Genomic DNA, 26,500 nt, shown 5'->3' with positions numbered 1-26,500 from the left:
AGCCGTGGACAGCTCCAGAGGACAGATGTGCTTAAATTAAAAAGCTGTCCCATGAACAGGCTCCTTATGTCACTCGGACAGATGGTCGAAACTGGTATCGTTGACTGTTTTTGAACCATTATAATACAAGAAGGGTTTTATAAACTCTTCCCCGTGACACTAGAATGTTTTAAACATTCTTCAGCATCAGACGGACTTTCTTTCATCATAAGCAAGCTTGAGGCTTTGACCAGGTTTAAAAAATCCCAGTATATGTTCACTATGTCATTTCTTACCCTCTTGACAGAAGTATCCAGTGTGTGCCCAGACTGAGACCTACAGTGTTGAGATTCAGAATCAAGCTTTCCAGTGCCAGAGCCTTATCTGAAAGACGCACATCTTAACATTGAGATTTTCTGAGGCATAAGACTAACAAGGCTCTCCCAGTCTCAGATCCAGTGCACCTGGATGCATGCGTTCTGCTCTCAGAACGATGAGCTCATTTTCGCTGAAGAAAAACAAACACGTTCGGATTCCTAGCATGATGGACTGTCTGGTCTTTTGATTGTTACTGACGATCATCTACCCATAATGCACCTGTAGGTAGTGTCATGATTTTGAGGAGAAAAAAGTTAAATGTAAGGAAAAGACACAAATGCAATGTGTTAGTTGGAAACCTTTTACTCTCTAATTACAAATCTCTTTTGGGGACTACTATTAAGGTACTTGTAGTCTGGAGAAATGTTTTTGCTAAACCTGAATGTCTTGATTTGAACAGCACCCCTTACAGGATTGGCAGTGTAGCGCACTTCTCAGATGACATTTATTGATTATTGATTATATTGACTGATTATTGATATAACTCCTAACTCTCCAGTCATATAACAGTAGATTGTAGTTGTGTCTCTGTGAGAAACAGTGTTTGAGCCAGTATTTGAGCTGTCTGTGAAGACTAGTACATGGAAAAAACCTGGAATATTAGTGGTTTTTATGGCATAAATCCGAACAAGATAAAGTGTTCGAGGCAAATGATAAAATAACCATTAGAACCACTGATCCTCTGTGTTGATACGTCCGTCCATGGTTAACATGTTGCAGCTCCTCTCTGCAGGTATGAGTTCATGCACCAGGGGGTGCTAGTGAGGTGGGTAAATCTACAGGCCCATGGGATTGGTGGGTTTAAACATGGCCGTTCTGCGATTATCCCTGTCGTCCTGCCAAGTGTTCCGGCCCAGCCGACGGTAGTCCGCCGCATCAGTGAACTGGGAAATTTGCTTCCTGAATTTGCTGGAAACCTCTGGTTGATCATGTGTCACTTTCTAGGAAAAACAAGAACAAAAAATAATAACGATGCCAGACAAATGGTCTCGTGGACAAAACAACAAGGACAAGTTCTGCAGGCAAGGTGATGACGTTTCAACGTGACTTATTTAAACTGAAGCTCCTCACCACAATGCTAAATCAGGATGAAAACTACCACTGAAACTGGAACACTAAATCCCTGTCCTCATTTGTCTGTCTATGGTAGGGACTCAAAAGGAATCTTCAACTGAACATCATTCACAACATAATAAGGGCTTATAAACAATAGTACACATTTGGTTGCAATAGCTGCAAAAGGAAGCACAGTCCCATAGAAATATGGAAATATGAGATTCGCTTCTGAATATTTCTCCTGCTTTCTGAATGTCAACATACTGCGTTGCTAAACACATTCTGTACCCTCTAAAATAAACTTTATCATTCTAATAGAAGTGGTGGAGGGATCTGTTTCAAACACCCATTTGTCTCTCTACTTTCAACATCCCACTAAAATAGCAACCTGTTGGCTATGGGTCTAAGCCAGGCAGCGTGCAGAGTTGATATTGAGCTTCAGAGTCCTCCATTCACACTTACTAAAGCAGACAAGCCAAATACATTTGTGTAAAATGTATACACACATCTCCCTCTATTTTTGGTCAGTTGGCTTCAAATAACAGCCTTCATAGAAGGAACTAAGAAGTAGAATCCAAATTGCATCAAAGCTGTGAACTGTCAACACATTAAACCAAGAATATGTGCATATTCACTCACCAAGCACTTTATTATTTATACTTTATTACACCTACTTATCCATGCGATTATCTAATCAGCCAATTGTGTGGCAGCAGTGCAATGCATACAGTCATGTAGAATTCAGTTAATGTTCACATCAACCATCAGAATGTGGGGAAAATGTGGTCTAAGAGACATTGACAGTGGAATCATTGTTGGTGGCAGACAGGGTGGTTTGAGTATCTCAGAAACTGCTGATCTCCTGGGTTTTTCATGTGCAGAAGCAAAATTCTCTAGAGTTTGCCAGAAATGGTGGAAAACAAAACAAAAAAAACCAGTGAGCAGCAGTTCTGCAGACACAAACGCCTTGTTAATGAGAGATGTCAGAGGAGAATGGCCAGACTGGTCAAAGCTGACAGGAAGGTCACAGTAACGCAAAGAGCATCTCTGAACAAAACACATCATAGCTCTATATGGATAGGCTACAGCAGTAGAAGTCTAATAAATACCTAATAAAGTGCTCACTGGGTGTATACTGCAGCATAATACATTATGACCATATTCAATAAGCAGTCATGGCATTAAGAGAGCATTTGTCACATTATGCAGTAATCTATGTTCTGTAAGTAATGAGAACTGCATACGGCGTGGTTTATTTTGTAACTTACGGTTTCCTGTTTGTCGTGAGTGTCAGTGGGCGGGTAAGCCTGGACATATGTGGTCTTCAGGTCACTGAAATGAAAGACATACCGAGTAAAAACAAACTGACTTGGGAACGTTTTTTGGTGAGCCAAGCAGCCAAAACCAGGCTTCTTCCTTGAAGCTCATTTCCTGGTCATGCTGAGAGGCATTCTCCAGTATAGGTCACTCTGACCCGTTTTCAAGTCAATGGTACAATTGTCAAAATATGAAGTCAATCTTTTTTTTCCCCACAAGAAAATGTCATGGCAATCTGTGTTTTTTCTTCATCTGCCTCGCCATGTGCCAATTTCTTTATGCTATTGTGTTATTAGGACAATACAGCAGTACTTTGTGGATAAATCAGGGCCGAATTACATCACTCTCTCTCACATGCTTAGTGGAGGAGCCACATCGGCTCCCTACTGCCCTCTGTCTCCAAACTGTACAACATGGCGGCGCCGGTAAACTTGACTTCCTGGGCTTCAACTACGCTTTTCACAAGCCCATCGATAGTCCGTGGGTGACGTAACAAGCACTTGGTCCATATTTTTCTTCAGTCTGTAGCCTCGGCCCTGGGCAAAACGTGTGCCTGTAGAGCACACTCTGCCAAAGGCACACATACGTAAACAATTAACCAACACTTAACCAATTTTGTCCTCCTCGTGATGTAATGCTATCTAAGACTTAAGTGACAAGAGGTGCTGAATTACATGATTAATGAAATTTCCACACTTTCTTTTCTTCTTCGGCCCCTTTCATGTTCTTCATGGAGCCCCTTATGAGTCTGGAGTCTGATGCCAGAACTCAAAAAGTTCTCAGAGTTCAAAAATACAATGAGCCCCAGTTCTTTCCCATGGTGCACCAATTGTGACAGCTGGTCGATTTTAGCATTCCTAGCTAAAACAAACATGCAAAATGCAGGTCATTTAGTCCAAGCTGGTAATAATAAAGCAATTTAGGCGATTACCTAATGGCATCTGTGCCACCCCAGGAGACTAAAAAAGGCCAGGAAAGGGTAACCATGGAAACACAACCACAGGTTGAACACTGGGGAAAACCACCGTCATTTGTTAGGTTCATGTGTCCTCTCTGACAACCTTTGGGATTAGAAAAACCCAAATCTTTTCTGTTATTTTTGGAAGAAAATAGAAATAAATTTGAATCTAGAGTTTGATTGATTTTAATGGTGCTATGAACATCAATAACATGGAGAAGATTCCAACAATCTATTTTCCATATGTCCTGTGAGTGAGTGAAGCAAAACTGCTTAGGGCCCCAGAAGCACTTTCTCAGTGGAAGTGGATGAGCTATGAAATGCGGCCAGCGATGTATGGGACGATTGGCGGCGTTCTCACAGTCCCTCTCGAAGATATTTATCGGCAGGTCAGGAGCGGGGACGGGGGTGTGGTCCGGAATCGACGATGGGAAATGCAGGCGGTTAGCGCGGCTAATGCGAGGTGGCTGTAAAACGCATTGGCAGCATTCGCGATGTCTGGCTGCGGCTAGACGGTGTTTGTGGCAGGAAACGGTTCATTTGCCGCGCGCGCACTGCCGGTTCAGGCGCATCCAGACTCCTTCAAGACCGGGGGGAAAAAAGCGTCTCAGTTTTTCCACACGTCCGCTCCGCGTTATGCAACCAGGGTTTTAAGACTGCTGCAGAAAAGCCAGTGCTGTTCATGAAAGAACCAGTAACGTCTGTGACCAAAACAATAAACAATATGGCCTACATCCAAACCCCTCTTAGCCTTCTTCCTTCATAGTGTACACTCTGTATTTGATTTATTATTATCACTTGTTTCTTATTTACGTGCAAATAAAAATTGTAATGCACAGTAGCTGTTTACCTAGCCGTGAACCTGTGTTGAAGCAGTTTCAATGTTGTCTTTGTCTCCAGAATATTGCAGAATCAGAACCAAAGTGTACACCTATGAGCAATGCTAGGTTTAAGCCATTGCTCCTTGGTGTACACTTTGGGTCAGATTCTGCAATATTCTGTTTCCAAGTCTGCTTCCCCGGACAAAATCTCATATTATAAATGGCAGTGCTGTGGGGCCAAACTCAGTTATTTTCCCAATCCACTTGGTTTCACATGATTACCGAACGGAATAAAATAGAACTTCAAATAATTTTGCCAACAGCAGTATGTGGGCTACACAATATCCAGGAATTATAAACTACACACTCTCAACTACATCATCCAATGTCACTGCATTACAATAAACAAAAGGGCACGTGACTAAATGCAGCAGGTGATAATAGAACATGTGCTTGGCCGTTTTGTGACCATCTGAAAAATCAAATAAATTTAAAACATCTATGTTGCCACAGAACTCTGCCCAGCCATTAATTAAGATATAATTTAGACCAATTAAGCCTCTTCATGAAACTGAAATGAGCACTAAGCTGTCTCCTCCAGGCCTAAGTGTTTTGGAAACTGAGGCTGGAGTCTGGCAAGGCTCCGCAACTCTGCAGCTCCCCCTGCTGGACATAGATTGAAAAATCACCCACTCAGAGAACCCACCATACAGTATAACTGCTAGAAAATGAGAATATTATCATTAAAATCACTGCAGTCCTGCTAATACCAGGCACTAACTTTGTCACTGGTACCTGCCCAAAGTGAGACCCAATTTGTTGCTGTAGAGTCAAATGAATTGTTCTGGCCTGTAGCGTAGTGGTTAAGGTACATGACTGGGACCTGCAAGGTCGGTGGTTCGATTGCCGGTGTAGCCACAATAAGATCTGCACAGCCGTTGGGCCCTTGAGCAAGGCCCTTAACCCTGCATTGCTCCAGGGGAGGTTTGTCTCCTGCTTAATCTAATCAACTGTACGTTGCTCTCGATAATGCAATTCATAAGTCTGCCAAATGCCATTAATGTAATGTTCCCAAAGCACCTTTATGAAATTTCAAGTTTATATATTTATGGGGGGTATTCTCAGAAGAATTTGTGTAAATCACAAAATTTGGCCAAGGATAATTTGGGACTATAGTTAAAAGAAATTGGGAAAGGACTATCGTTAAAACAAAATGCTCACTGGAAATCAGCTCTTATGCTTACACTTTTAATTAAAATAGTGTATTGTCTTCATCACATGAGTATAAGTCTTTTAAAAAGATTTAGTTGTGTGGCGCTGCAGCCATAGTAATATAATGGGAATAATGTCATATCTACAATATCCTACACAGAGGAAACATTGTCCTGCAGCACTTAAACTCACTGGTGCGTTCGGATGGCCCAAGAGCTCACAATCTTCACATCTGAGCATAATTTCATGTATCTCCAGATGATAACAGTGTTAATGATAACGTTTGACTCTGAGGGTGAGTACAGCTGTACTGTGGTCATTCCATTCCATCAGCGCCCCTTTGTTTATAACCCCTACCAGTCAGTATAATTTGCTGTGGCTGGAATTAGATTTGATACTATGCTTAATGCTTTGTTTAATGCTTTGTTAAATAACAGGTTTTTTAAAGTGAAGTCTCTCAACCTTCATCTCTTTCTTACCCTTCATCCCTCCCTCCATCTCTCTCACGCACTCCCTTTCTCTCTGTCTCTCTCCCTTCCTCTCTTACCCTCACTCCCTCCCTCTCTCTCTCACCCTCCCTCTCACTCTTTCCCTCTCTCTCTCCCCCTCTCTCTCTCTCTCACTCCCTCCCTCGCTCGCTTGCTCTCTCTCTCACCCTCTCTCTGTCTCTCAGTCTCTCTCCCTCCCTCTCTCTCTCTGCACCGGGGATGGAGGACAGAACTCTGCTGCTACCCCATTATTACTGAAGGGCGGCTCTGTGGGATTCAGACTATAATTGAAGCGCTGGGCCATTTCTGGCTTGGGCCCCAGGTGCACAAGGTCAGGGGACAATGATTGGATGGCTGTAATTTCACACCACAGGCACTCTATGGTCAACGTCAACTTGGGCAGGGGGGGGAGGCATGAGCCCCAGGGTACCAGTCTGAGGGATAGAGACAGAGAACATAATGGCCAAATAGAAATGATGCAGGCCTGTTTGTGTGTATCAGATGTGTTTTTGTAAGGTGTGCCCTGCATAAGATATTTCTCTATTTCTCTTATTCTATATAGACCAGCTGATATACAGGGCAGATAAGACATAAGACATTCACCCCCGATAGGCATCATCACAATGCGTGGCATCAATCCAGGCAACATAGAATGCTAACCTTAGATAAGATCATCAGTCTACATTTGATTCAGTGCCGACACACTAAACTACTGGGAGTCTTTATGTGTGTGTGTGTGTGTGTGTGTGTGTGTGTGTGTGTGTGCGTGTGCGTGTGTGTGCATGATAGAGAGAGGGAGAGAGAACAAGAGATAACTTGGCTCTTTTGCGATAACACTGATTTAATAAACTGCAGGTGCTGACATCTGCGCAACCCCTATTCAGAGAGGTTAAAAAGACCATGACTTACATTAGGTTATGCTCCGGGTGGTGACGCGGCAAGACAGCATTGTGGCCTGCTTTCCGAATATGCGTCTCCCTGCGGACGGTCAGGGACGTTAGCTTAGCATGAGGTTAGCTGACTGTGAGACAGATCTTGAAAAATATTATCCCTTTACTCTGTCTATTCAGTATTTTCTCTGTCATACTGGTCTTGCAACTACGTTGAGTTCTCCATAAGCATCAGGCTATGTTACGTAAATCATGTTGTAACCTGGTGTAGAATCTATTTGGAAGTGGCTTAATCAAGCGATTCATTAATTATTATTATTATTAAGACAAAAACGAGAAGAAGACACATTGACTTCACATGGGAAAATAAGACATCCAGTTGGAGCAAGGCATACTCTGAAATGAGGCTGCCCAGTGCGCAGGTCGGAACATTATGAACCTACCTGTTCGAGACAAATGCGTGGAAGAGATCCGCATGCAACATCGATCTGCGCGTCACCACGTCTTCGTACTGTTTTTTCATAAGGCATTGTGACAAATGTTCTCCCGTGGTAGTGCTCCAACACTGTACAGAGATACTGTCCTTATTAAAGGCTTATTACTCTTCAAACTTGGCTGATTAGGCCAATGCCAAACACTGCCACCGGGGATTCTAACTAAAAAATAAGAAAATAACTAATTTTGTACTTAAGAAGTTGTCTTACACTTTGGACAACAGACCAAAATTAAATAGCAGCATAAATATATACAGTAGCCTATAGGCCAATTTATTAAAGCAACAGTTCAGAAAAGTTACACCATTTGTATGCACACGCCTTTGGCTTCATTTTCTGTTTACAATTATACAGATCTGTTATGTAAATTACTTATTCTCGATCTGTTTGCAAAGCAAGACAATACTCACGATATTACCACTGGTTCCAAAATGTCTGTAGGTGGACTTGTGCAATGATTTTTTCCCCTCAGGCACTGCAGCGAGGTCATAATCTTTCGGCTCGGCTTGTCTGGCTTTGTGCCTTTTTGAATTAATTGCAAATAGAATGCGAATATAAGTGAAATGGCAACATCGAAAACATAATGAACTTGTTTACCGAGAGGAAAAATACAATAGAGCTGCGGTTAGGCTACTTATGCATAACCTACACAAATGTTGCCCAAAATGCTTACCAGTCCGAAACAAGTGTACCATTGCTGTAAGGCATGTTGGAAGCTTGTAAATTAATCCGTTATTTGCAACCAAAATATAAGTTTCGTCGACTCCAACTTCTTTTAGTTCCAGATATTGAGTTTCATTGTCTCCACTTATCCTCTTAACTCTTTTTGAGCGAAGGACGGAGCGAGTGGTGCTTTTGAAATGTTTTGTCAAGCATAAAACCGTTCTTAAAGCTATTCAGCCGACGTTGCGTAGCCTAGGCTAAATAACGTTAGTGACCAACTTGTTCGTCGGCCTTGACAACTGCGACACTTAAAACCTTTAAGAGGTTGGTAATGGAACCAGTCTGTTACTATGGTGAGGGTAAGTTACACCTGCCGTTCTTTTTATTAGCTATTTTAAATTTTATGTTGCATCCTCGCAGCTGATTATTTTCGCCAAATAATGACAAGTGTTTTTGAAAAAAATTGAGAATTAACAAAGAAATGTTATATTAACGGAAATGTTGGCATATTAACCACACAATTTCTCAATTTAAATTAAATTCAATGTGCTTTAGGCTACTTGCGGGAAATTACCTACACATGGTAAATATTGTCAAAGCAAACGAGAAACATCCCAATAAAAAGAATAAAGCATGAGCGATAATTAGTACCCTACTCCTACAATTACAATTGCAAGTTAGAATAAAATAAAATAGTGATAGGAGTATTTTGTGTATATTGTAAAGTAGGCCTATTAGAAATAAATACATATATATGTTTTGGTATCACTCACTTAAATGTATGTGAAATGAAATATATTGCGCTGCCAGGTTCCCTCGCTCTCTCTCCCTCAATTCAAATTCTCTCTGATATTTAAGATATAATCATCACAATCACCATCATCAGAATTCATTAAATACATAAAAATGCTACTATTTGATCAGATTCAGTCAAAGTTTAATCCATACATATCATATCACACATATATTAAGATAGATCGTTCTAGTTTGGAGCTAGCAAATGAACGTAATGCTGTTTTCCGCACGAGTAAAAATGTAAAATTGAATTCTGTGACGTCCACTTGGCTCTCTGCCAGGAGTAGTTCCTTGACGGGCCTCCAACCTCCAGTGTATTGATTGGTGGAGAGCTGGTCGGTCACTTAATGGGCGGGGTTATGGCTCCTCTGCGTTACCCGGATGTGATGCGCCGTTGTCACGTCATTGGCGCTCTGAAAAATGGCAGAATCGGAGGAGGAGGTGGACGTCTTGGTTCAGAGAGTTGTGAAAGACATCAACAACGCGTTCAAGAAAAACCCGAACATGTGAGTATCAGTCTAGACAGACAAGGGCGCGTTTTTATTCCGAACATCACTAAAATAAGTGGTGCTTGGGAGTTATAGGTACCAGGGCTAGCTTGCTAGCACAAGCCTGACAACATCAAATCACCAATGGCTTGCTAATGCTAACGTTACGAAGACATCTTTATAGAGGCGCATAGAGCGAAAGTTAAAGCAACTTTTTGCAAGATGAATAGGCTACTTGCTTGATTCCTATCAGTCCCGCCCAATCTTTGCAACTTATGTAACAATAATGCAATCATACTGGCTTTGGGGGGGAGACGTTAGCGTAGTTAACCTCAGAGTAGGTCCGGCGAGCGGGTTCGCTAGAACAACTAGCTTGAGCTCAGTAGCCAGGAGTGTCCGCGTCCTGTGTGTTTTTAAGCCGTTAAACTAATTTTGTTTCTCAAAGGTATCGAAATGGATGACTAGCTGTTTATTTAACTAGTTGGACTCAACATGCCAGCTAGTTGAGCACTTCATGTAAGCCAGTTAGCATTGTTGCAGTACAGAATGATTGTCCTGCCCGGTTTTGGATATTATACTCTTAACGTTTTGTCAGTTAGACATTGCTTGTTCTTAGTCATAAAGACGAACTGCGCCTAATGGCTACATCTGATTCTGCTTTTAGGTTTTGGAGTTTGTGTCAGTCTTTGCTCATAATACAAAGGCTCAATAAGATGTAATGTTATAGCGATATAACGTTATGGTGAGTGACTTATGCAGTCTACGGTCCCCTTCTCGAGGAGCTAGTTTGACAGCTTTCTACAGTAATCAGCCTTTGCTATTCTGCCATTAATTTCAGGTCGCAGACGTTTTTCCCCCTTAGGACATGCGGAAGTCATGGTGCATACTCCAGGGTAGAAAATGAAGCCACTGAATGTTTGGCAAATGGGCAAACTACCTTGTCGCCTGTTATTTGCGGTCCATTGAACGCTCTTCAAGCGCGCCGGAATAACCTCGTAGCCACGCGTCAGCCTCGTTCTATAACATGTCCTGCCCTACCCACTGAAAAAAAACCGAAATAAAAAGCATTTTGTGGCATCACTAACCTTCTGGAAAGAGGGTGTACGTTTTCAGCTTCCATTTTTGTTAGCTTTCTGACATCGAAGGGATAGCAGAGTTCTGTGATATTACCCTCTTTGCAGTTTAGTTTGCCCTGACATTTTTACCCTGGAGATTGTGGGGTAGTTGCAGGGTCAGTTTTGCATCTCGAAGGTCCTCCGTCGATGCTCCGTAATTCTGCCAAAGAGCTAAAGGAAAAATAAATAAATAAATTGGACTCCACGTGAGTGCAGAATGAACGCAAAACCGGTTCTGGCGCGCGCCTGAACTGTGAGGTGGTGTCGCTTTCATGGCGTCAACGAGCTAGACTGGCTGTCTCGATGTTCACTCGTATTTATAATTGTACTTAGAATGGCCGAAGCACAACGAGTGTCACACGGTCTTGCTGGTTTACTGACTGGAGGGCGGGGCGGGGAGGAGATATGCGCGGCTGCAGCAGTCGTAGCCATTGGACAGTTCCTGTTGCGCATAATTTGTTGTGCAGTGATTAGGGAAATGTAAGGAACTTGTAAGGGAAGTTGCTGGTTGAATTCTCAGGTGTGGACACAATCATACCCTTGAGCAAGGTCGCTTCAGTTGATATCAGCAGTGTGTTTATGAATGTAACTGTGCGTTTGTGTGTGTCTGTCTGTGTCCTCGCAGTGACGAGATTGGGCTGATCCCCTGCCCAGAGGCCAGGTACAACCGCAGCCCCATCGTCCTGGTGGAGAACAGCCTGGGGGTGGAGAGCTGGTGCGTGAAGTTCCTGCTGCCCTACGTACACAACAAGCTGCTGCTCTACCGCCAGCGCCGGCAGTGGCTGGACCGGGAGGGTGAGAGAGAGACGCTTTACTCACCACTCCGGAGGGTATAACATTACATCTCAAACAGACTGAAGCAGGACAGAGCAAGGGAGATGGGAACGGGTGGGTGGGAGGGAGGGTGGGAGGGGAGGGGAGGAGAGGAGAGGAGGGGGGGGTGGCTGGACCAGGAGGGTGAGAGAGAGCTGCTTTACTCACCACACACTCTGGAGGGTATAACATTACATCTGAACAAACAGGCTGAAATGGGACTGATCAAGGGAGGGAGGGAGGGAGGGGGCTGGCTGAGACAGAAATAGGCAGGATTGTGGAGGAGAGGAGTAAGATGGGTTTTTAACTGATAACGGACAGCGTTCACGGAGTTGCCTCCTGTTTGCATCCACGCCTGTGCTTGAGGGGCTCGTCCGGGGTGGGGAGAGAGGTGTATATGCACAATATGTTAACTAGTTGTTTGGGGCATCATTTAAGGACAAGCTGAAAAGGAAGTTAGAGCAGCAGTTTCCCCATCCACTTCCTGGAAAAAGATTTGCATTTAGATTTGACGTCATTGTGTGGGCGTGGCCGTGTATGTGGGCATGGCCGTTTATGTTGATTAAATTTCTGTCAATTTTCCGTTCCCCTCCAATCAATATGCTTTTCAAGCAGTGGCGTGCATCCCTCCTCCTTTGGCGTCAGTCAAATCGACCCCCCCTTGAAAAACTCCCCCTGAACAATCCGTTTCACTCGTGTATACGTCATATTACATCCGTTTCAGCTTGTCTTTAAGGACATTCCAAGGGCATACACTCCAGCCCGTCATTTTGAAGGCAGGTACCTGTCATTGGCCAAAACTTACAGTGGTGTTGACTTGTTGCTGTCAACTGGGTTGGGTACTGTGTCTGTGCGTGCGTGTGTGCTTGCGTCCGTGTGTGTGCACTGCTCCACCGAGCAGGGTGGAGGCTGGATAATGAGTGTGTGTGTGTGTGAGAGAGAGAGCTGGGTGGAGCTGGGTACTCTGTGTGTGTGTGTGTGTGTGTGTTTGTGTGTGTGTGTGTGAGTGAGAGCAGGGTGGAGCTGGGTACTGTGTGTGTGTGTGTGTGTGTGTGTGTGTGTGTGTGTGTGTGTGTGTGTGTGTGAGCGAGCGAGCGAGCAGGGTGGGGCTGGGTACTGTGTGTGTGTGTGAGCAGGGTGGAGGCTGGGTACTCTATGTGTGTGTGTGTGTGTGTGTGAGAGAGCTGGGTACTCTGTATGTGTGTGTGTGTGTGTGTGTGTGTGTGTGTGTGTGAGAGAGAGCAGGGTGGAGCTGGGTACTCTGTATGTGTGAGCAAGGTGGGGCTGGGTACTGTGTGTGTGTGTGTGTGTGTGTGTGTGTGTGTGTGTGTGTGTGTGTGTGTGTGTGTGTGTGTGTGAGAGCAGGGTGGAGGCTGGGTACTCTGTGTGTGTGTGTGTGTGTGTGTGTGTGTGTGTGAGTGTGAGCAGGGTGGGGCTGGGTACTCTATGTGTGTGAGTAGGGTGGGGCTGGGTACTCTGTATGTGTGTGTGAGCAGGGTGGGGCTGGGTACTGTGTGTGTGTGAGCAGGGTGGGGCTGGGTACTCTGTAGCGCGTGTGAGCAGGGTGGGGCTGGGTACTCTATGTGTGTGAGTAGGGTGGGGCTGGGTACTCTGTAGTGCGTGTGAGCAGGGTGGGGCTGGGTACTGTATGTGTGTGAGCAGGGTGGGGCTGGGTACTGTGTGTGTGTGTGTGTGTGTGTGTGTGTGTGAGCAGGGTGGGGCTGGGTACTGTGTGTGTGTGTGTGTGTGTGTGTGTGTGTGTGTGTGTGAGTGTGTGAGTGTGTGAGTGAGTGAGTGAGTGAGTGTGTGTGTGAGCAGGGTGGAGCTGGTTTCAGACAGACGAGGGGATGCCACAGAGGTCACTGCTACCGGCAGAAATGCGCAGCCACAAAAAAGACACTGCGCACCTGTGTCACGAGACGATGAGGGTTGGAGTTTAGAGAGAGGAGAGCTGAACAGCTGTCCCTGAGGTCCGTGTGGAGACGGCCCTGCCACGTCTCCGTAGCAACGCTGCCTTCTACTGTCCTTGCTGTCAGTCAATGGATATGAGCATAATCACATCAAACAGCCCTGTTACTTCCTTATCATCGGTGTGGTTGATGGGATGAGCGAGTGCGATTCTATTGGTCGACAGGGCGAGGAAGTGTAATTCTACTGGTGGACAGTGAAAGGGTGGGAAACTGCCAACACTGAAGTTGTACTAAATCTGCTTCTGGTATTAGTTTCATAATAAAAAGGCCGTTCCCAGGGACTGGCGAGTAACACAGTATAAATAAAGTATAATTTTCCCGCCCTTCAGTGCTTTTCACATTAGATTATTGGTGTTTGAAACGGCAGTTCTGTGTTTTTATACATTTAATCTGAGAAGGTTTCAGGCTGAGGCTGAAGAACTGAACGAGGGATGAGATCACTGAACGCAGAGCAGAACGGAGAGGCAGAGCTGCGCTCCATCTGTAGTTATATTTCTGTAATGGTGTCCTGGAGACTTGGGTGAGCCTACCCTGGTTTCATTCCTCTGCTCCTCCGAGGCCTCGGGGATGTAGGACTGCGCTCTTCGTCAGCTGCCCCAGTGCCGGCCTTCTTCTCATCATCATCATCATCAGGGCCCTCCTTACTTTTTCTGTTCTGTGACGGAAGTTTAATAGCCGATTTTAAAAGTGGGTCATTTCACGGTTATTTGGTTCAAACTAATACTCAGTGTGATCGAGCGGGACACAAAATCAAGCATTTTCTGCGGTACATGAAGCGGACAGTAAATGTACCTGTATTAATGCCTCTCTCCTTCTCTCTCTCAGCTCTGGTCGATATCACCTGCACCTTGCTGCTGTTGAATCCCGACTTCACCACCGCTTGGAACGTCAGGTACAGATAAAAAGGGAAGTGTTCTGTGTCCGGATAACGTTTGGCCGATTTGGGCTCATCATTTACCTCCAGCCTAAAGAACACCCAGCGTGGAGTCGAGTTCCCTTGGGGATCTCTGCCTATACTACACCGCCTGGCAGGCAGTTCCACACGTACATGCCTGCGGAAAACAAAGTCATGATATCAGTACAAAATTGCGGCTACACGTGCCTTGGACGCTAACAGTTACCGCCATCACAGTTCGATAGGTAGGCCGGAGAAGAGCTTAGGTGAAGACCGCGCGCTTGCACATACACTCTAGACGCGCGTGCATTTTACGGTTTTACACCTCTGACGTCGAAACGCAGAGACAGGACGAGGGACGCTCTCCGGTCCTGTGTTCAGAGTGGGCTTTTTCCCCTGCTGGCGACGGGCGGGTGTCTTTGATGCTATGTTTAGTGCTCGCTGACGCTCCCCGCGTCCTCAGCCTGCACTTAGGGCGTCATTAGATTGTCACTGCACATTTTTTCTTTGGTCTAATAAACCCAAGCTAAATATAATTCCACTTTGAAGCTGCGTTTCCCGGCGCTCTTGTGCCATTTGTGCAGCGGCACGGTGTTATACGCTGCCCCCGCTGCTGCACCTGTGCGCTGGGAGTCTCGCGTTTTAAACGCGGCGTTCTGGAAAGAGAACGCTATTTCCTGTTTCTTTCCATTTCAAAATCTTCTGGAGGGCCTTGTTTAAACCTCTCAATCAGTCCAATATGAAGTGGCTCCAGCCAAATCCGCAGGGTTTTGGCTTTAGTTGAGGAAATTGATTAGGGTTTTTATTGGGGCTCAAAACGGTAGTATAGCAGTCATTTTGATTGGTTGAAAAGGTATAAGCCTGAGAGTGCCATATGGCACTCTTGGGACTGACGGGGTTAATGGATGTTTGTTAATTCTGTTTTTGTCGATGGTCTATGAACTATCAGTTCAGTTGTCACTATGGTGAATTAAAGTTATTTATATTTCACGCTAGCTTGGATTAGCGGGACCAAACGTCCATTCCCCCCCCCGTGACGACCCTTTTCAGCCCCTTTATCACATGTTCTGACCTGTTCTTAGAAAATCTTGATTCGTTCCGTTTATCTGTCTACGGGTTTTCTGACCGTGGGTTCTCATTGCATTACGGTCACAGTGCTCCAGGGAGTCTGGTCGCCCCTGCCTCGGATGTTAAGCCCAGGAAGGCTTGGAGTGAAGTCTAAGCAGGGCTGGCACATTAATAGTAAACAGTGCTGAGCGAGGGGTGGTGTTTCTAGTTCAAGTCTCGCTGATGCAACATGGTTTCCTTTGATGCAAGCACGGCCTGTTTTGTACAAACAAGTGTCAGGTGTTTTCTAGTTACCATGGTACACGTGTACGCCTGCATGGATGGGGCTCATGTTTCCACAATCTGTGCTTGACACTGTGTCCCTGGACCAAAACATGAGACCACAGCCTGTGTCTGAAGGGCAGATAGTGACCTGGCTGTACAGCCCCACTGGGACCGCTCTCTCTGTCTGTCTGTCTGTCTGTCTGTCTGTCTGTCTGTTTCTGTCTGTCTGTTACTCTGTCTGTCAGTTACTGTATGTCTGTCTGTTTCTGGATATTTTCTCTCTGTCTGTGTTTCCGTATGTTTTGTCTCGTCTGTCTGTTACTTTAACATGGCATAAACTGGGATCTTCTGTCTGTTTCTCAGAGTGTCTGTTTCTCAATGTGTGGGATAAACTACGGCCTTTTGTGTGTCTGTTTCTCAGAGAGTGGCATAAACTATGGTCTAATGTCTGTATGTTTCTCAGTGTGTGGGATAAACTACCGTCTTCTGTGTGTGTGTTTCTCAGAGTATGGGATAAACTACGGTCTTCTGTCTGTCTGTTTCTCAGAGTGTGGTATAAACTAGTCTCCTGTGTGTCTGTTTCTCAGAGTGTGGTATAAACTACAGTCTTCTGTGTGTCTGTTTCTCAGGGTGTGGTATAAACTAGTGTTCTGTGTGTCTGTTTCTCAGAGTGTGGTATAAACTGGGGTCTCGCTCTTCTCTCCGTCTCTCCTGTTAGGAAAGAGCTGGTCCAATGCGGAGTGCTGAACCCGGAGAGGGATTTGTACCTGGGAAAGCTTGCCCTTACCAAGTTTCCCAAGAGCCCCGAGACGTGGATACACAGGTGTGTCTGCGTACGAACGTGTGCGAGAGACAGCGAGATCGTTTAGCTTGACACCCTTTTCACCCACTTGTCCAAAAGCCCTGGCGCATCCATAAAAGCCGTTTCCATGTTGCCGCGTCGGCACTGTCTCCTGGCTGCGTGCTGTCCTACTCAGGGTGGAGAAGCAGAACCTCCAGCTCGGCTGCTGCTCTAAGCACTCTCGACTGCTCTCAGCGATGTCTGTATGTGCCGGTGCACAGGAGTTTACATTCAGGCCTGCACAAAGTGCATGTGAAATATTAATGATAAAATGCAAAGCTGCGTAATTTGAAGATTAACTGGGCTGAGCAGAGCTCGTGTGTGTGCGTGTGCGTGCGTGCGTGCGTGCGTGCGTGCGTGTGTGTTCACCCTCTTTCCCTCTTCATGTTGGATGTTGGAGGATAATATTGTTCAGTTTTTGGTTGCAGTGACTAATGTGGAGTGGACAAAATGAGTGCTCTCTCTTGCTCCATCTCTCCCTCTGTCACTCTCTCTTTCTCCATCTCTTGCTCTCTCTCCCTCACACCCTTCCTCTTTCTCTCTCTGATGTGGGAATAGTGTTGCCGGCCTGCTGTTCCGCCCCACTCTGTGGGCAGAAGTTAATTGTCTTTTAAGCAGGCTTTAGTCTCCGTCCTGAGGAGCAGGGTGAAGGCGCTGAGCAGGAATGCAGACTGGCCACTGGGCTGTATTTTTCCCCTTTACTGCTCATTGGTTATTCATGGAAAAAACACGTTTTATTATTTATTAATGGGGCTGTTATTTATATTTATCTCCTCTGCTCTCCGTGCCCTGAAGCCGTTTTAAACGCTTTCTGCGCTGCCACCGCTCCGGACCCCTGTGGGACCGGCCGTCGCCAACGTCTCCGGGTTCAGCGTGTCGTCTTTAATGCTCTCTTTCATTTACCCCGTTTAACGCTGCTTTCCTGCGCCCGGGTTCGGCCCTGCCGTTAATGTGCTGGCACGCTGAGGCTCGACTTCTCCTTCGCCCCAAAACCTGATGAACTTGCTGCTTGTTTTAGGAGACTATAGAAATAATATGCAAATTAATTCATTGACAAATTAAAAGGGAAAGTGTGCTGTTGTCATGGTGGTAAAATACAGAAGGTGACATGGCTGCAATTCTGACCATAGATATCACACTGGAAAACAGAATGCCCTACAATTCTGACCATAGATATCACGCCGGAAGAGAATTCACTGCTGTTTTAACTAGCAGTATAAAAAAAAAGCAGTGTCATAGTTCTTTACCGTAGTGGACATGGTGAAATTCTGACCATCGTGGGGCTGAATCGTGTGAATGGCTGTGTTGAAGGGCGGTGCCGTGCCTGTCCTCTCCAGCAGTGGGCGCTGTAACAGGGCGGGGGCGCTGTCTCTCCAGGCGCTGGGTGCTGCAGCAGGTCCTGCGTGAGTGCCTCCCCGCGGGCGGGGGCAGAAAGGGGCAGAGCGAGGCCGGGAGCGGGGCGGACGCAGAGGGCACCCCGCGGGCAGAGCGTCTGCACAGGGTGCTGCAGGAGGAGATGAGGGTCTGCACTGAGGCCGCCGGACGCTACGCCAGCAACTACAACGCCTGGTCCCACCGCATCTGGGTCCTGCAGAACATGGGCAAGGGCAGCCTGAAGGTACACGCACACACACACACTCACACACACACATACACACACACACACACACACACACACACACACACACACACGCATACACACACACACGTCTATACACATACACACTCACGCACATACACACACCCACACACACACACACACACGTCTATACACATACACACACACACACATACACACACACACACACACACACACACACACACACACACACGTCTATACACATACACACTCACACACACACGTCTACTACAACGCCTGGTCCCACCGCATCTGGGTCCTGCAGGTACACGCACACGCACACACACACACACGTCTATACACATACACACTCTCACACACACACACACACACTCTCACACACACACACACACACGTCTATACACATACACACACACACACGTCTATACACATACACACACACACACACGTCTATACACACACACGCACGCACACACACACACACGTCTATACACATACACACTCACGCACACACACACACACACACACACACACAGACACAAACACCCACACTTTATAGTGACCGGGTTGTTTGAGGCTGGAACCCCGTATGACCTCTGCAGATCCTGCATGACGAGCTGTCCTCCATGAAGCTGTGGGTGTCCCTGCACGTGTCGGACCACAGCGGCTTCCACTACCGCCAGTTCCTGCTCAAGGCCGTGGCGGGGGAACTGGGCCAGGCCGCCGACCCTCCCCACCCCTCCCCCGACCCCAACCACGCCCCCCAGGCCAACGGAGAACCCGCCGCCAACGGCAACGGCACCGAGGACCGGCAGAGGGCCAGCATGCAGAAGCTCTTCCAGGAGGAGATGGAGCTCTGCACCGACCTGATCGAGTCGTACCCGGGACACGAGACGCTGTGGAGCCACAGGTGAGTCTTTTACCTGAGACACCAGAGGCTGTGGAGCCACAGGTGAGTCTTTTACCTGAGACACCAGATGCTGTGGAGCCACAGGTGAGTCTTTTACCTGAGACACCAGAGGCTGTGGAGCCACAGGTGAGTCCCTTTACCTGAGACACCAGACACTGTGGAGCCACAGGTGCGTGAGTTTGGGAAAGGGTTCGGACAAGGGTCAATTGAGGACTTTTTCAGTTGCGGCTTTGGGCTAGTATATAGTCTTAAGGTTTCTGGTTGCCTTTCGTGTTAAGAAAACGTTGGGCTGAGCAAAATGAGGTTTGTTTTTACATTGGGTTGAGCAAAATTAGGTTTGTTTTCACGGGCTTAATTCAATAAAAATATGAGTAATAGCTCTTTTATATGACATTTCAGCATTTCAGCTTGGTGATTGACCTGACATTGAACTGTTTGAGTGCTTCCAACAGACAACTGAAGAACCCAAATCTCCCACTCCTGAGAGAGTGGGAGAGCTGAATGCTTTCCCTCCGTGTCCTGTCAACATGCCCACTGCCTGTTCCTACCATTTCTACCTTTTAGTGCTGTGATTGATTTATTGCGGTTCGAGTTCAGCCCTGCAGTTTTTTAATCTCCGCTCTCGGTTCAGGAACGGGGCAGACCTGGGGAGGGAGGTGTGATTTGGGGAGGCTGTCGTGAGTGAGGTTACCAGGGTGATGTTTTGACCAAGCTCCCTTTTTTTTGTTAAATTCTTGTGGTCATATTTTTTCGTCCCCCTCCCATGACAGACGGCACGTCTTCTTCCTCTGGCACCACTGGAGGTCGGAGCTTTCCCAAAGCGGCGGTTGCCACGGCGACGAGTCCCCCGGCGGCTCCCCCCTCCGCTCGCCGGGGTCGGGAGCGGCGGAGGGCGGGGCCAAGAGCGCCCAGGCGATGGACGTGGACGGGCCGTCGGGGGGCGGGGCCGGGGGCGGGGGCTACACACAGGACAGCAAGCGGCTGAAGAGGGGCCCCCTGCTGCCCCGGCCCCCGGCCCTGCGCTCCGAGCACTGCTTTATCGACAAGACCCTGAGCGCCTGCCGCTCCCCCGAGCAGGGCCGCTTCGCCTCCGCCTACAGGAAGTGGCTGGACTCCGTGATAGGTCAGTAACGCCAACGCTCCGCCCCCACTCCCGCAGCTTCTCCACAGAGGAGGCAGGAAACAGGAAGTGGCTGGACTCTCCCCCCTCACCCCTGATAGGTCAGTGACGAGTGGCTACTTTCCCCGCCTGCAACGTGAGCAGCTGGACTCCTGATAGGTCCACATTGCCCCTGCTCCTCCCCTCACCGACCCCACCCCACAGCCGGACTCTGTGATTGGTCAGGCCCGCCCCTCCCCCACTGTGATTGGTCGGCAACGGTCCGCCAGGGCCAAATTCCCCTTCACAATGGAGAATCCGTTCCCCAGTCTTCTCGGAAAAGGCAGCGTCTGCCTTTTTACAAGGTACTTCAATACCTCAGGTTTCTCTCGCGCGCTGTCCACGAAGAGCAAATTTACCTGCTTTCTCTCAGCCTGTTTGCAGTTTATTTCTGAGTATGATTTTAGGTTTGTTTTGTTTGTTTATTTAGGGTTTTTTCCTTTTTTCCTCCTTTTGAAGTCTTCCATAAGACGCAGCTGCTGCGTAACTGGTGAATGGTGCTAACACTAATTGGGTTGTGGGCCCCGTCGAGTGTTAACCAATCAGCTTCAGGCATCCGAAAGCCGTTTTGGGTGTTTTGCTTGATTAGTCTGGCTCTGTGTCTATGTAAATAAATGTATGTCTACATGCGTTGAATTTCTTCTTAGTCGAAACCAGCTTCGTGGTATCCGTAATGCCAGTCTAACAACAGCCAAATTTTCTTTTTGGGTTTATTTGGCGGAAAAAAAGTCCTGCCACCAGAAAGAAACCAACAAATGTATCACAAAACCAGTGAGCACAATCCATTACAGGCCCAGGGGGTCTTTTGAAAACAAACATGGATGAACTGCAAAAACGAATTCAGTGTTATGTTTTGAACTTTTACTAAAGAGTTTATTTTTTCCCTTTGTCCCTTTAAATAAAGGAGATTGGAGCCGTTCTCCCTCTCTCCCAGGACAGGGTAAAACTCCTAGCTGCCGTACGCCATCCGTCTGGGGCCACCTCGGGTTTCCCCACGAGCAAGTGATACTGGACATCCAAGTGTTCCGCTGTAAAGAAAGACCGTAGGATGATTAAAAGCACACTCTTTTAGCGATTAAACGTGTAATGAAAGTAATAAAAAGGGTAGTAAACGCTTTGCTAAATTGGTGGCTCATTTAGGGGGTGTCAAAGGGGGAGTAGCAATTTGGGGAAGTGCGAGTGATTGATTGGAGTAATAAGAGCGAATGACAAGAGCTTGACATTTAAGCACAGGCTGTACTTCGCGGTCATTTTTTATTTCCTCTATTTATTTAATTTCCCCTCTACCCCCACCCCCTTGCATCTCATCTCACCACTGGGGGGGAGGTTATTTTGAAGGGGGGAAATGAGGAGATTCAGATCTTCCTTGACTCTTTTGTGTCCGATTTCCGGTCCAGTGGCACACTTATCAATGCTACGATTCTACCCTACTGCTTGCTATGTGCTTGTATTTAAATGCACAGAGACACTCGCATTCACACACACACACATACACACACACACACAGGTGAATTTTACTCCAACCGGTCAAGTCTTTTAGTTCCAGACCGGACACCCTGGCTGGGAGAACACCCTCTCTGTTTGCAAGTCTGATTACAAGAAGGAAGGACACAAAGACAGAAGTCGTTCTTAGTTATGCATTAGCCAGACTTTTCTTCCCTTTTCCCCCTTTCTCTTCTCCACTAAAGACTGGAGGCTTTTAGGTGAATAGGAGTCCAGCGTTTTTCCAATTTCTCACGGCAAGCCAGATCTCTTTGCTCTCAAACTTGGTAGTAATGTTCTATATCGCTAGTAATGGCTTACTAATAATAAGAAGCTACGTTAGACATTCATGTTACAGTACCGTATCATCAGTTAGAGGCGTTGATATTTATAATGGCGGTTGGTATCTCAGGTCTGTGAGCAGTTAGCCTAGCGGTGGTTGTCTCTGGTCTGAGGCTCCTGACAGAGACAGGCCTGGAGATGTGTTCTCAGAAAGGCAGTGCGTATGTCGCGGGGATCCCGTAACTTTAGCCCTGGTGGGCCATGCTGTCTGCTGCATGTTGTAGAGAAACCACACAATGCTACAGGCACTGCTCCTGGAGTCTTGAGTTCTCGGGGACAGTTGGGTAGGTTTGGTTGGGTAGGTGTCCTCTAAGCTTGGGTTTATCGGGCCGGGTGACCGTGGCGCTGCTGTCCATTGTGGTGCGGACAGAGCGGTCGCGTTTGAAGCCACCGCTGGTTTAATAGAGGTCCTGTCCTGGCCCAGTGTGCACTGGGAGATGGGTACTCTGTACCCCCTGCCTGCTTCAGGTGACCACTGATTGGCTAGGTGACGTTGTCATTGCTCAATTAGCACTTCTGCAGCTCGTGCTTGTGCCGGTTAGAGCTTCTGGAAGGTTGTGACTGGGCGTTTTGGCCACGGCCCCCGTTGTACAGTTATCAGTTTTAACAGCAGCACGGGCGTTCTGCCTGAGGGATGGGCGGGGCTGAGGGCGGAGGACACAAACGCACGCCTGTCCAGTGACGCGATGCCCTCAAGGGACCCTGTTCTGCAGTACAGAGGGCGGGTGCTTGTTGTCTGGGTTTGCACCCCAGAACAGACGTATTTGGGCGATAGTTCCGCCGCTGTGCACCAAGAGAAGAGGGGGAATGCGGGTTAGTCAAAGGAACGTGAATCCGTTTACTTCCATCTTTTTTCTGAATCTGCGGCCAATTTGCGTCAGCCACAGGGCGTTCACCAATGATGTCAGACTCCACCGTGTATATAACTGGATGATTATTTATTGAATATCAGGGGCGGCCATTTTGTGAAGATGAGGGGTGAGGAGGAAGCTGGACTCTGAGGTTACTGTGTTAGTGTAGGCTCTCCCGAAACGGCAGCCTGGGTGCCACTGATGTGTTAAGATGTTTGTTTTTCTGTAACTGTGTATAATAATAATACTAAAATGGTTTAACTTGAACTACAATGAGCTCTTTCCGGGTTTAGGAGCTTGTTGAGGTGGCTGTACTCTGCAGCGGCCTCACTACCGACACTGTGTATGTTCCTTAGCGGTCTCAGTGACTGATGTAATGAAGATTCATCAGTTTTGAGCGAGTAGGGCAGTTTAGCAGTACCATATGGTACATTATCCTTGTGTGCAGGTCTTTTTTTTTTAAGTCGTCTCATAAGCTGGTTTCAGGACGTTAAGCTGTTTGTTTGTTTGTTTGTTTTTTTAAATGTGTAATCAAACGCATGTCACTTTGAATGGGGGAGGGGAGGAGGGGGGAGGGAGGGACGGCACATAAATGATGTAAAAAGCCACAGGAAAAATGGCCGGCTCTCTCAGGACACGGCACATTGTGTAGAGTGAGCGCACACACACACACACAAACACACACAGAATACTGTCCTGCCTGGTCACATAGGCCATTCCTCCATTTTAGAGTGGGCTTTCTGTCCTCTTCTGCCTCCCTTCCTGAGCGGGTCTCTGTTGATCTGTGTTAAATTGGGAGAGTAGGGGGCTCTCTCAAGCCCGGGGTCCTCTGCTGCTTTTACACATCTCCACTCCTTTTCTTCTTTTCTTCCCTTTGGACATTTTTTCTGTGTTTCTTTTCAGTGCTGTGGGATTGCGACCAGCTCTCACTGACCAAATTAACAATAAGGGTAAAACTGACATGGGCTTTAAGCAGCATATCCCCTAAACGACATCTGCATAAGGAGTAGGTAACCGGTGGCATGGTCCTGTGCGCCCTCGACATAGGCATTCATAAGTATTCATAAGCATTCATAATGCTAAGCATCGCTGTCAGGAACGCACACCCGAGCGCTGGCATTACGAGGCTGCTGCAGTGTTGGGTAACTTGCGTTTTTTTTGTCCTGATTACGGGGCCATTATGTTGGGCAGCTTGCGTTTCCCTGCCCTGGTTACGGGGCAGCTTGCGTTTGGCACCCTGGTTACGGGGTAGCTTGCGTTTCTCTGTCCTGGTCACGGGGCAGCTTGCGTTTCTCTGTCCTGGTTACGGGGCAACTTGCGTTTCTCTGCCCTGGTTACGGGGCAGCTTGCGTTTCTCTGTCCTGGTCACGGGGCAGCTGGCGTTTCTCTGTCCTGGTTACGGGGCAACTTGCGTTTCTCTGTCCTGGTTACGGGGCAGCTTGCGTTTCTCTGTCCTGGTCACAGGGCACCTTGCGTTTCTCTGTCCTGGTTACGGGGCAACTTCCGTTTCTATGTCCTGGTTACGGGGCAGCTTGCTTTCCTCTGTCCTGGTCACGGGGCAACTTGCGTTTCTCTGTCCTGGTTACGGGGCAGCTTGCGTTTCTCTGCCCTGGTTACGGGGCAGCTTGCGTTTCTCTGTCCTGGTTACGGGGCAGCTTGCTTTCCTCTGTCCTGGTTACAGGGCAGCTTGTGTTGGGCGCCATGGTTACGGGGCAGCTTGCGTTTCTCTGTCCTGGTTACGGGGCAGCTTGTGTTTCTCTGTCCTGGTTATGGGGCAGCTTGCGTTTCTCTGTCCTGGTTATGGGGCAGCTTGCGTTTCTCTGTCCTGGTTACGGGGCAGCTTGCGTTTCTCTGTCCTGGTTACGGGGCAGCTTGCGTTTCTCTGTCCTGGTTACGGGGCAGCTTGCTTTTCTCTGTCCTAGTTATGGGGCAGCTTGTGTTTCTCTGTCCTGGTTACGGGGCAGCCTGCGTTTGGCGCCCTTGTTACGGGGCAGCTTGCGTTTCTCTCCTGGTTAGGGGGCAGCCTGCGTTTGGCGCCCTGGTTACGGGGCAGCCTGCGTTTGGCACCCTGGTTACGGGGCACACTGTTCCCTTCACCTCCCTGTGGCTTCCAAAGTTCACTGAAGCAGGGTTTGTATATAAACTGTTACTTGAAGGAGGATTTGTGTTTCTGAACGATGCTTTTCCCAGCCCCTCCCATCACTGTGACTTCCTCTCTAGACTCAGACGCAGAAAAGCTCTCTTCCAAAACGCCTTCTGCCACCACTTTTACTCTTTCCTCGTTTGTGGCCATTAAACAAATTAGCACTACAGCATTTTCATTCAGTTTAATTGAATATGATTAATTAGCCATTCAATTAACTGTTGTAGATGTAGAACAATGGAAAGAAACTGATTTTCTTTCTGTTTTTGGTACCGGACATTTTAAAGAGCAGATTCTTTAAAGAAAATTTAAAATGAACCTTTTACTGTATGTTTCTATGCAGGACAAATGCACCCCCCAACTCCCCCACACACAATACAAACAAACATTTCTTTCACACAGTGATAATCGGCTAATTAGAATGAAGCAATATTACTGTACATGCAGATCGGACTTCAGTTTGAAAACCCATTGGGCATAGAAACCGCAGCACATACCTCTGGGTAACTGTGTTCAGGCTCCCAGGTGCTGACTCAGTCTATCCCTCAGTATTGACCTTCAGAAAGAGGCATTCACAAACGAGACAGTCTGGCAAAAAGGCCTAATTCAAATGCAGACTCATCTCATCCGTTCATTTGAATGCAGCTCGCTCACTGTGCTGTCAGTAGTATGTCATGGGCTTCCACATAAAACACAATAAGTCGCTTTGTTTAGAAGATATAGGAGACATAATTAAAAACACTTTGATATTTGATTATTATTTGTTGTGAATCCTACAGACACACACACACACACACACACATCTGCTCACACACTTTTTTGTGAAGAGGTGGTCTTTAACCATAGAACAAACTAATTTGTATTTATTTTTTTTGTACTGGGTTGTTTCCCAGTGCAAACAGAAACGCTTTGAATTAATACAGGCATATTCCATTAAAGACCATTGAGGGGCGAGGATGTTGTCATGCATACCATAGATGTAGAATACATACTGTCCTAGAATATGATACGAACTGTAAATCTATGCAGAGAACTTTTTATGAAGGTTCAAATGAGCTTTTAAAAGATGTAGCTTTGGTGGGGTTTTTTTTTCCTGTTAGACTTGTCATTGTACTTTTTTTTATTTATTCAGATCTAGTGTGAAGATACAGCAGTTTTTTGTGTTCTTATCCACAACATCTCATCTGTAATTAACTATGTATTTATTTATAGAGTAATAAATTTTAAGACTCGTTTTCACCTTTACAGTTTTGTCAAAATACCAGCTGCCTAACAAGTGAAATAAAGCTCTGATTAAGTATCTGCGTGTGTTCTCTGTCCTGTGTGTGTGTCTACATTTTTTACTGCTAGTTACCCCAATCACCCTCTCACACACTAGAATATTCACCTCTAGACTGGCTCTTGCATAGTATGTATGCTTTCTATTGGACGACTCATTTATACTGTTAGTTTGGGGGGGGGGGGGGGGCATTTTAGTGGTTCTGTCTCTCTCGCTCTCTATATATCCC

At 46.8% G+C, this 26,500-nt stretch overlaps 2 protein-coding genes and 1 long non-coding RNA gene across 8 annotated transcripts; 1 reads left to right on the top strand and 2 right to left on the bottom strand.

Moving 5' to 3' along the window:
- Window positions 1-644: 644 nt before the first annotated feature.
- Window positions 645-11,017, bottom strand: LOC133140062 (cilia- and flagella-associated protein 95-like). Of its 4 annotated transcripts, none has more exons than XM_061259611.1 (7): window positions 10,477-11,017; window positions 8,267-9,464; window positions 8,004-8,115; window positions 7,543-7,664; window positions 7,119-7,187; window positions 2,682-2,745; window positions 645-1,298 (listed from the first exon to the last, which is right to left on the bottom strand). In XM_061259611.1, exons 2-7 carry the CDS (start codon window positions 8,299-8,301, stop codon window positions 1,134-1,136), a joined length of 567 nt encoding a protein of 188 aa, XP_061115595.1. In that variant the 5' UTR covers window positions 8,302-9,464; window positions 10,477-11,017; the 3' UTR covers window positions 645-1,133. The 4 variants fall into 4 exon arrangements, with proteins under 4 accessions (XP_061115595.1, XP_061115592.1, XP_061115594.1 ...); XM_061259608.1 differs by having other exon boundaries at window positions 10,625-11,017; XM_061259610.1 differs by having other exon boundaries at window positions 8,267-11,017.
- On the top strand, window positions 9,433-26,292 carry ptar1 (protein prenyltransferase alpha subunit repeat containing 1). Of its 3 annotated transcripts, none has more exons than XR_009709984.1 (7): window positions 9,433-9,557; window positions 11,280-11,449; window positions 14,263-14,329; window positions 16,383-16,487; window positions 17,883-18,123; window positions 18,708-19,112; window positions 19,156-19,928. XR_009709984.1 is itself a non-coding variant. In XM_061259606.1 (7 exons), the coding sequence occupies exons 1-7, from the start codon at window positions 9,472-9,474 to the stop codon at window positions 20,144-20,146; spliced, it is 1,338 nt and encodes a 445-aa protein (XP_061115590.1). In that variant the 5' UTR covers window positions 9,433-9,471; the 3' UTR covers window positions 20,147-26,292. The 3 variants fall into 3 exon arrangements, 2 of the variants coding, with proteins under 2 accessions (XP_061115590.1, XP_061115591.1); XM_061259606.1 differs by having other exon boundaries at window positions 18,708-19,015; window positions 19,786-26,292; XM_061259607.1 differs by having other exon boundaries at window positions 18,708-19,057; window positions 19,142-19,928.
- On the bottom strand, window positions 13,648-18,167 carry LOC133140063 (uncharacterized). The gene is made up of 3 exons (XR_009709985.1): window positions 17,753-18,167; window positions 14,230-14,489; window positions 13,648-14,092 (listed from the first exon to the last, which is right to left on the bottom strand). It is a non-coding gene; the product is annotated as an uncharacterized LOC133140063 (long non-coding RNA).
- Window positions 26,293-26,500: the final 208 nt, after the last annotated feature.

This window comes from Conger conger, chromosome 11 (genome assembly GCF_963514075.1).
Source record: "Conger conger chromosome 11, fConCon1.1, whole genome shotgun sequence".
In the NCBI taxonomy this organism is placed as follows: domain Eukaryota; kingdom Metazoa; phylum Chordata; class Actinopteri; order Anguilliformes; family Congridae; genus Conger; species Conger conger.
This window is presented reverse-complemented; position numbering and strand designations above follow the sequence as displayed.